Source organism: Lytechinus pictus, chromosome 3, assembly GCF_037042905.1.
Source record: "Lytechinus pictus isolate F3 Inbred chromosome 3, Lp3.0, whole genome shotgun sequence".
Lineage (NCBI taxonomy): Eukaryota > Metazoa > Echinodermata > Echinoidea > Temnopleuroida > Toxopneustidae > Lytechinus > Lytechinus pictus.
In genome coordinates this window covers 32,029,417-32,039,871 of record NC_087247.1, presented here as the reverse complement: position 1 = coordinate 32,039,871, position 10,455 = coordinate 32,029,417, and the positions used below count along the sequence as shown (strand labels likewise).

Sequence of the window (10,455 nt, the reverse complement as noted above, 5' to 3'; positions counted from 1 at the left end):
AATGGAAACTGACAGTGTAAAAAAATGAAGCAGATTTGTCCCAAAGAACAAGAAAAAATAAGCCATATTTTGCCAACCTTTACATGCATTTCCCCCACACAGGGAGACTTAACGGAGAACAAGGTTCAACCTTGTTCATTGAAAGAATGCCTGAACCCAGCTGTCACATTGAAAATGCATTTTATTTTATTTTATTTATTTATTTTTCTGTTTAAACCAAAACAATTTAACCCTGTACTCGAGCCAAGGTAGCAGACAGGAATCTTATCTTTTTTATTCTCTAATGAGCAGTGTTTCTTTGATTTAGGTTACCATCGATGACTATAGGTTATTCAAATAAGTTTGTCCAGGGCAGTGATCTTTCTCTGCCTTGCCTGAATAGGTTTCTTTTGTTCCCCTTTTGTCCCAGGCAGGGATCCAATCTTTTTGACCAGCTGCTTGGGATTTTTCTGGGCAAGAGTATAGTGTTCAGTAGCTTTCCATTAGCTTTGCACATAATTTCCAGACTTTGATGAGCACACATCTCTGTGCAGTTTTTTTCGAGCCAGCCAGAGGAGAATTTATTACAGTATATTCACCTGTTAGAAGCTTAATTTAATCCCGAACATTACTACCCGCATGAAGTCAGAATACAGGTCTTTAAAACCTATTTTAAGCCCGTTTTGCTGAAGTCATCGGTGAGTGTAAAAATTACTTTTCATCCTTTTTTTAATAGAAAAATGACATGTTAAAGATAATATGTTGTCAGATATATTGTGAAAGTTTTGTGGAAAATTAACATGTATTTTCTTACGTTGGTATAAACTTATAATTCTGAAAGATATTTTGAAGCTGATGCTATAGTAATGTTTGAACAGTGGAATGAACAAAGGTTTGTGATCATGATAGTAAAGTCAGAGAAGTTTCAAGTTGGATGTTTGTATTATTGACTATTGATAAGATATTTTAGACTACATTGTAGAAAGGTTATCGGTTTATTTCAATTTATAGATGATACCGAGGTGGGATGTGTTTCCCCGAAGACTAATGGCAATCAGAGGAGCCGAGAGTAGTCGAAAGATGCCGGAGGACGCCGAGATTCGCCGCTAGTCACCGAAAGTAACCGAACCCAAGTTCGCAAGATATACGGTCGGCTATGCCTATGATGACGTATACGATATGATTGTTTGATGTCGAACTGAAGACTTGTTTGATAAAACAATATATATATATATATATATATATATATATAGTGAGAATTTTCAATTTATATTGTTCCTTTTGTTTTAGTCCTTGACTGATGTTGAATATAGACAGTTGATTTCTTTGTGATGATGAATCAGTACAGGATCCTCAGGTGATGTTAGTTGTGAGAGCTAAATGGTGAGAAAGATGAGAAGAAAGAAAATAAAATAGTTTTAGGAAAACGTTGATGATACAAGAAGTGAATTCGATGTTATATTTTGAAGTTATGTTCGATTGTAAAAATGTAAACTGGATTATGCAGAGTCAAGTACAAATGGAATGATATATATATTGATATGTGATTAGTGTCGAAGAAGTTCATGAGTTATTCTGAATATTGAGTATGTTATATTACAATGTGATTTAGTTGGTTATGAGTGGATCAGTACAGGATCCTTCATAAGGAAGAAGTTGTGGTATGGAAAAACAATGATTTAGTGGAAATAGAAAAATGAAACGTTGAAATAGGTCGAGCAAAGGATTATTCAGTTGTGAAGAATTATATTTATTTTGGGTGTCTCGAGACAAGATTAATTTGAAGTTGGAACGAGTAATATAGTTGAGAACTTACAATGCATTTTGTTTTCTCATGGTCTTCATTGGAAATTTTGTTTTTCTAATTTTGTGAACAAATCAAATTCCACTGAAATAAATTGTAAATAGTTTGATATTGAATGGCACAAGTTTGGCTGAGTCTTATTTGAGTATATATCCATGTGACACCAGCTACTCGCAGTCTCACGCGCATACTTTGTCAATCATATCGGCAAGAATCTTCAATCTTGAAGGAGGCAGATCAACTCAGAAGAAGAAGAAGAGGAGAACTTTCCCACCCCTGGCAACACCAGTGAAAACACGCCAGCCAGCCACCCCCCTCCCTTACTGCCGGACTCCATCCAACATGTCCAAGTCACAGCGTCGAAATCGACTCCAGGGCCCCGTCTTACAAGTTACGATAGATTCAATCAACCTCAACTATATGGAAATCCACCAACGTCATAATTTTTACAGGAAATTTACATTGTAAACAAACAAAGAAGCACACTGACTTAATACTAAAAAAGTGAATATATCAATATACATCTTATCTAGAAAAACATTTTGAACAAGCGTCTAAATTTTAGATGTTGACGTTGTTGATCGGACCAAACGTATAACTCTAATTGTGAGACAGGACCCAGATCAAATGTTATTACCAATAATTGCCACTATCAGTCGGTTTGGAGTCGGGTTTTTTCGTTGATGTGACTGTATCATGATTACAGTATATGCAAAAAATCATTGTTTTTTCGTACCAACAGTTCAGGTTGACGATCGAGTGTTGAATTAATGGTGCTGGAATTTCATCTCTTCAACCAGCACAAATATCACTTCAGGATAAGAATTATTTTTGCTGGTATCGTATCTAACCATTATTTATAGCATATAACAGCTTGAGATGGTCCTCATTTACTGTTTGGATCGTTAATACAAAGGTGTAATTTTGTTTCAGGTTAGCATTTGTCAATTGTCCTTCTCTTGGCGTACTGAGGTAAGCAATTTATATTTTTTTCTACAAATCTCATACTTCTAAATTATGAAATGTGTATAACTTCTACAGATAGCGTTTCAGTGTTTATAAGCCATACGGTATTTTTTGTAAAAATCAGTCTTTTCGTCCATTAAATTAATGTTAGCCATACACTATGGTCATTTGCTTAGCTTACTGGCGTATATAAAGATTGGGGAAAGGGGGTGGGGGTTGGGTGCCATGGTCCCCAAAACTTTCACGACCAAGAAAACAAGGGGGAAGGTAAGGAAAGGAAGAGGGGTGAAATATATTATTTTCGTAATATTATGTAGAGTTTATGAGAACATTAGGTGTTTGTAATGAAAATGCAATTTTTTTTAAAGGACTGAAAGGAAGAGTGGTGAAATATAATTATTTTCTGAATATTCTGTCAAATCTAATAACATTAAATGTTTGTATTAAAATATTCTTTTTTGCTCGCTCGCTATTCTCACTAACAACTTTTGGTAATATGTTCCATCCTGTCATTGGCTCATTACGCCACTGCATTTCTTATAATATAAAATGTTTTTATCCAGAAAAGAAAGACATTAAAATTATCCCATTTAACTCAACATATTGTTATATTCCTATTTTTGCATTTCTGACATTTAAGATACCAAGAGCAAGGATGATAAAAATTTGAAAAGATGGTGTATTTGATCGATATTATCTAATCAATCGGAATGAAATCAAATAAAATTAAGGAAATTTTCTCAAATCGCAAAATAAATGCCATGTTGGTTGATATGTGCATGGTCAAATATACATCATAATCACTGTTTGATAATATTTTCAATGGTTTATCATATTGATAACAGTTGATAGCACCATGCCTTGCATTGAGATGTACACAACCTTGTCTGCTGATAAAGTACCAGCTAACTTCTTCGATGTTCTGACCGAGTTCTTCTGTGGGTTGCTTGATAAGAACCCAAGGGTATGTACACCGTGACTAATAAATTATATTCATCATCTTCAGTGGAATTCAATTCGATTCAATTTTTTGTTTAATATAAATAAAAAGCAACATAATGTATAAAACAGAGTAATAAGGCAAGAAATATAATAAAAGGCTGTAAAAACAAATTAATATAAAGTATGAATACAAGATATTTATTGGGATTAAGTTGTCATCTTAGATGTAGGCCTATACACTCTTAAAATAGTTGGGCAAAACATTCCAAACTTTAATTTAACCAACCCTGGGCAACATACTGTCCAAACAACTATTGGTAAAATCTGTCCAAATTGGGTAATAAAAACTAATAATTTGGTAATTAATTTGCTCAATTGGATAATAATTGCCCAGAATATATATTTATATATATATCACCAACATACATTACTCAACACAGTGGACAGTATGTTGCCCATAACATTTTAAGTGTGTACAGAAAATTGCGATAATTAGTTGAATGATAATTCTTGTAGTGAATGTGGTTTTGATAAATTGATGACACGATTTAACACATAATACAAATTCATAAGTGTACAATTTGGTGACTTATAACAACTTTCAAGGTGTGTATTTCTACTGATAGTGCGTGTGTATAAAACAGAAATATGAATTTCTTTGATTATGGAGGATCGATAATACATCCATCACTAGCGTACATGCGGCCCCCAATAGTTTTAGGACCAGGAATAAAAGAGAAAAGGAAAGCAAAAGGGAAAGATTGAAATGTTATAATTTTTTTCTGAATAGTATGTCAACATCCATCCCAAAATTTGATTATGGATTAAAAAGGTCAAAAAGAAGAAGATTTATACTCTTAAAGAAAGTCACTGAGTGGAGTAATATTGAACTTGTACAGTGGATATACACTAGCTCGGATCTTATAATCCCAATAATGCTGAAGCTTAATTGGTAGATCGTGATGATTCAAAATGGTTGAAAACAATTATACCCTTAAAGTAAGAATAAGGGCTTATTCAATCTTTTATTATTATTATTATTATCATTTTACCCAGGGAGTTGTTCTGAACTTGTACACAGACCAGCGGATACACACAGGTTCAGATCTCAATGCTACCATGCTGATGATACAGATCTACAATGCCGAGGCTTGGTTAGATCATAATGCAAACAGGGAGGCTATTAAACTAGTGACAGACAAGGTCACAGGAATCCTTGGTATCCCACCTGACAGGTAAATATGATATAATTCTGACTTTACCCTCAAATATATTAGTCAGTTTGACTAGATCAGTAGTCAGCTGGGTGTAACAAAAAAAACCATATACTGCGAATTACCCGACTGAGCACATGTTACCGCAATTACATATGACAAAATGTTGTTTGGCATCTTTATGATTATAACAAGTATTATTGCAGCATAGATATGATATAAAAAACGATCATGCACTTAAAGCTGAACCGAATGATTAAATGATTAATGAATGATAATGTGCCCCAGTGGCGTAACTACGGGGGGGGGGGGGCATGGGGGCACGTGCCCCCCCCCCCAATCGGCTGGCCAAAAAAAAAACCGGGGAAAATGAGAAAAAGAAGGAGAAAGAAAGAGAAACGTAGTGGGGAAGAAGAAATTATTATATCATATATATTACATCATATTACATAAGATTTTTTTTCATAAATTTATTAAACATAATTGACTTAGGGCGTATATAGAGGGCTAATGTGTTCATCATTTCTGGTGCTCGCATTGTCTGAGTAATGAGATATATATATATATATAAATCCTGTTGTACTAAAACATCCCGTTTTCTAGTCAATATACACCAAATATATTTCCCCGCACTTCGAGTATTTATTGTTTTATGTAGTGACATATGCTTTTTTTAATGACTATTTCATGATTGCGCCCTTTTAAGGTCTGAATATTAGACTGGCGAGATGTCTGCTCTTCATATAAAAAAATCAGCTCGCGCTTCGCGCTAGCATCATTTGGTTAGTGAAATACGTATGGTCTTAGTGAATTCCTACAAACAAGCCTTAGAATGCCCCTCTTTCGGTCTGAATTTCAAAAATTTTCAGCACGCGCTTTGCGCTCGCACTATTTGATTAGTCAGATATGTATCATGTTCATGATTACAATTACTACAAAAAGGTGTTACATACATGGGTTAGGTGTAATTCTAACAAAATCAGCAAGCGCTTGCATGGTGATCGCATTAGATGACTATGGTGAGATATTCATGCTCTTTATGAATTCCCTAAAACAGTCCTTAAAATGTCCCTGTTTTGGGTCAATATATACATTGTAAGTTTTATGAGAGAGGTACGTATCATGATTACAAAAATTTGCTTATGATATCCTTTCTTAGATCTGAATATCAAAAATTTTCAGCTCGCGCTTCGCGCTCGCATTATTTGACAAGTGAGATACATGTCCGTTTAATGGCACCGTCCTTAAAATGTCTCTATTAGGTCAGTATACCTGGTAATTGAGCGCGCTTTGCGCGCCCACTAAGTGACTCAACATTTTTGCTGGTGCCCCCCCCCAATGCCATGACCCACGGTACGCCACTGTTGTGCCCCAAATTAGTTGTATATTTTTGCTAAATATATCGCATTATATTATGAAACCAGATATTCTTCCCACAATTTTTCAAGTTCAAAATATAATACATATTATAAATTAAGGAGCCTAACCTTCAGGGATCCAACGTTTGAAACTCACTTCCCGATACAGAAAATATAAATGTTTTTAAGAAAAAAAGCATAAATCCACATGTCAGATCCCACATCCCATTCAAAAGTTAATTGCAAGTATTTTCCGGATTTCGAGGGGGGGGGGGGGGTTGGTGGAGGAGATTTCCATAACCCCGATAATAGTTTTTAATGTAATTTCTATATTATAAAATCCTTTTCTTTTAATTGTTAATATTTTCATTTTTCGTATACTTCTTTGATCATTTTAGATCCTGTGCCTTCTTTTTACCGTTATTCATATTCTTAAAAATATTTTTGTTTTGTTACAGCATGATAGGATGAAGTTGATACACCGTGATTAAAATAATGATATATGAAATGAAATGAAAAAAATTAGTGTGCATCAAGCTCGAATAGTGACTGACCTGGGGTATATCCTTTGTGTTTCATTCTGTTTTTTCTGCTTATAGATCTACTGTTCTGTTGATCACCGTTCCATCTCACCAAGTGGGCACGCCAGGAGGGAACCTATTAGCAGACAGAGATCAATTCAAATGGAGACTGGATTACATAAAGAAGATCAATTCTGCTGCAGCATCGGCTTAACATCCCCCCCCTCATCAAATTTGTTTTCCTATCTGTTAATTTCATGTTTGCACATTGTTTCTTTTACATTATCTTCTCCCGGATCTCTGATCTCACCCTCTCCCATGCATATTTTCTTCTGTACCACCCCCCTCTCTCCCCCTCTCTCCCCCTCTCTCTCCCTCCCTCCCTCTCTCTCTCTCTCTCTCACCCTTTCCAATCTTTCATCTACCTTTCTCCCCCTCTCCCCCTATATTTCTATCTCCCCCACGCACTGGCGTACAGTTTTTTTTTGGGGGGGGGTGGGGCACGTCCCCCAAAGAGTTTCGAGTAAAAAAAAATGGGGGAGAAAATGAAGAAAGGCAGGGAAAGAATAAAATATTATAAAATTCTCCGAATATGCCAAAATCTTTCCAAAAATTAGATTTTTGTAATATATCAAACACAACAAAGTCTTTGCTCTGTTTCCCTCGTCATTGCACATCCACTCTTTCTTTCTTTCTTTCTTTCTGTGTTTTGAAAATGTAAAGAGCCTGTGAAGAATGTTTGTTTATCCCCACAATATCTACTGGTATCAAGTTAGATATTCTATGGTATGAATTTACCCTTATAGGGTATTTTACAGCAAAAGTGCATGCTACATTGTTACCAGATGTAAATGTGCACAAGTCTGATTCCTATGCAAAGTTGGCCTACACTCATGACATTGGAATTATATAAGAATGAAACTGCAGAATGTACCATATAAACTATGAAGGCACCCATGAAAGTATAGTTTCATGAATTAAAAGTGTTGTATTGTATTAGATTTCTTAGAATTGTAGACTGAAATGTTTGTCTTGCAATTGTATAATGTTTGAGTGTTTTTTTAAATAAATTTTTCCTTATTTCTCTGAAAAAAATCTTATCAGAACATTTATTGTGTTTTGCTTATTGCATGTCGATTTCTCCAAAAAGACTAAAAACTGAGCACGTTCCTGTTGGGTATAGGCCTAAAGATCGTATATTAGTTGAGATAAGCCTATGTATATCCTATAGTGTTCATTAATTCCTACATTATTTATCTTAAATGACACTTTTTTGGGATCAGTATATAAGCTCGCACTCAGGGCCCTGGGAACGTTTTTTTTCAGTAGGGTGCTGAAATCTCTCCTCAAAGGTGGGGGACACAACTGACTTTTCTCCCCCCACACACACACGCGCGCACACCCACACACACACACACATAAACTTTGTATATATAATATATATATATATATATATATGTTTGAAAATCTGGGTTTCCCATCTCCAATTTTACACAATGCATATTTGATTTCATTCAAAATGATACAATGCTTGTTGTCATGCTATAACAAAAAGAGCAGGATTAAAAAGTGTTGGATGAGGTCTGAATCGAAAAGCTGCAAAACGAGCAGAAATAGTCATGAAGAGTAAAAAAAAAAACATGATTCTTTTGTCTGTGTCAATAGAGATGAAAATCCTTTCAAATCAAGCCCCTGTTTCTTCGTTTTTGATGTTTTGTTGTGGTTTATGTAGTGATGTTCTGTGAAATAACATGGTTTGAAATACCCATGCATTATTTGTTTGTTATGTGTTTGCTTGTGCAGAAATGTGTTTGATTCCATGTTAATGTTGATGTTAAAGTGCATGAAAACAAAAGAAACCGCTGAGAAACTCACTCATCACCATGGAAAAAAGAACAGTGACTTTCAATATTGTGTCATTTTGCAACTTTTTAATTTTAACCTTGCCCCACATTTCAAGGCAATGCACCTCCGCGTGAACCATACTCATATCATGTACGGATGAAGAGAATTAAATGATCTATTCAACGGTACTAATCATACATTAATATTCACTAAAACCGAGGGGTTATCGATGAAATAAATGAAGTAGTGCAAGCGCGATCCGTGATCTAAAGTTGTTGGAAATTTAATGCATTTTGTCTTAAAAATTGAACATTTTGATCAATGTTTCCAGTCCTGAACAAGATGTGCATGTAACAAATATTTACGGCGGGCGCGATCAGCGCGAGCGGATATTTCTTTTATACGTTCTGGCCTGATCAAAAAGGGCCCTGTTTTAAGACTGTTTGCAGTTAACCTTGAAGAGGGTAGGTAAGATGATAGGTAATTGGGTATCTTCCTTTATTAATAATAGCGCGAAGCGCGAGCAGAAATTTTTTGATATTCTGATCTGCAACTTTATAATTTTGAACATAAAACGGTATTCCAAGCTGGAGATAATATTGTTTAAACAAATAAAGAAAAATCAGACGAACAAAACAATGAAGGTTTGATCAAAATTGGACAAGGAATAACAGTTCTTTGGCATGTCTTCATGAATATTTAATGAGAAAACTAATAATGTCATATCCCCACTTTTGTATTTCATTATATAAAAAAAGGTCTATTCATTTTTCCCCTTCAAGTACCAAAACAATTAAATTGACAACTGATTTAGTGTATTACATTATTCATTGCTGCAACTTATTTTATTACAAAGGAGACATATATCATTCACATTCGAATGAAAAAAATGAAACAATATTGATATAGTGAAAATGTGACATCTTCAACCGACGTGCATATCACTATTCACACAAAATGTTGCTAAACTTTGAAATTGATTAACTTCACTATTTATTATCAGAATTTGATAAAATGTTCAGCATTTTGCTCTGGGAATTTTATTCTATTTATGTAGATATAAATATTTTCAGCCCGTAGTACCCCTTTAAAATACACAAAAAGAAACAATTTCATCTGAATACACGTGCGTGTGCATGTTTAAAATAAGACGTAGATTCTGGGCATTCTAAATACCTTTTTTTTAATCATGAAAATCAACAATGCGAACGCGAAGCGCAAGCAGAATATATTTAATATTCTGATTAAAAAAAGGGTGGATTCAAACGCCAGCACTGTGTAGAAAAATTCTGCAAAGGGGGGGGGGGTTCCTTCAGAGCGTCGTTCATTTTCATTACATTTCTGTCATTTATCATACCTTCCAGACTTCTAGGGGTGCTGCCTATGGAAAACTCCCGCTTCCCAAGCAATGAACCTTAACCCTAACCTACCCTAACCCTATTTCACCCTCACCCTATTTCACCCTAACCCTATTTTACCCTTACCCTATTTCACCCTTAACCGAATTCACCCTTGCCCTATTTTGCCCTTACCCTATTCTACCCTTACCCCATTTCACCCTTACCCTATTTCACCCTCACCCTATTTTCATCCTAACCCTATTCCCCCCCTTTGCCCTTACCCTATTCTACCCTTACCCTATTTCACCCTTTTCCTATTTCACCCTTACCCTATTTCACCATTACCCTATTTCACCCTTAACCTATTTACCCTTACCCTATTTCACGCTTACCCCATTTCCCTATTTCACCCTTTCCCTATTTCACCCCTTCCCTATTTCACCCTTTCCCTATTTCACCCCTTCCCTATTTCACCCTTTCCCTTTT

At 35.2% G+C, this 10,455-nt stretch overlaps 1 protein-coding gene across 1 annotated transcript; it reads left to right on the top strand.

Moving 5' to 3' along the window:
• The first annotated feature begins 2,665 nt into the window (after nucleotides 1-2,665).
• Nucleotides 2,666-7,884, top strand: LOC129257438 (uncharacterized). Its single transcript, XM_054895758.2, has 4 exons — nucleotides 2,666-2,755; nucleotides 3,595-3,713; nucleotides 4,748-4,926; nucleotides 6,863-7,884. The coding sequence occupies exons 2-4, from the start codon at nucleotides 3,606-3,608 to the stop codon at nucleotides 6,996-6,998; spliced, it is 423 nt and encodes a 140-aa protein (XP_054751733.2). The 5' UTR covers nucleotides 2,666-2,755; nucleotides 3,595-3,605; the 3' UTR covers nucleotides 6,999-7,884.
• Nucleotides 7,885-10,455: the final 2,571 nt, after the last annotated feature.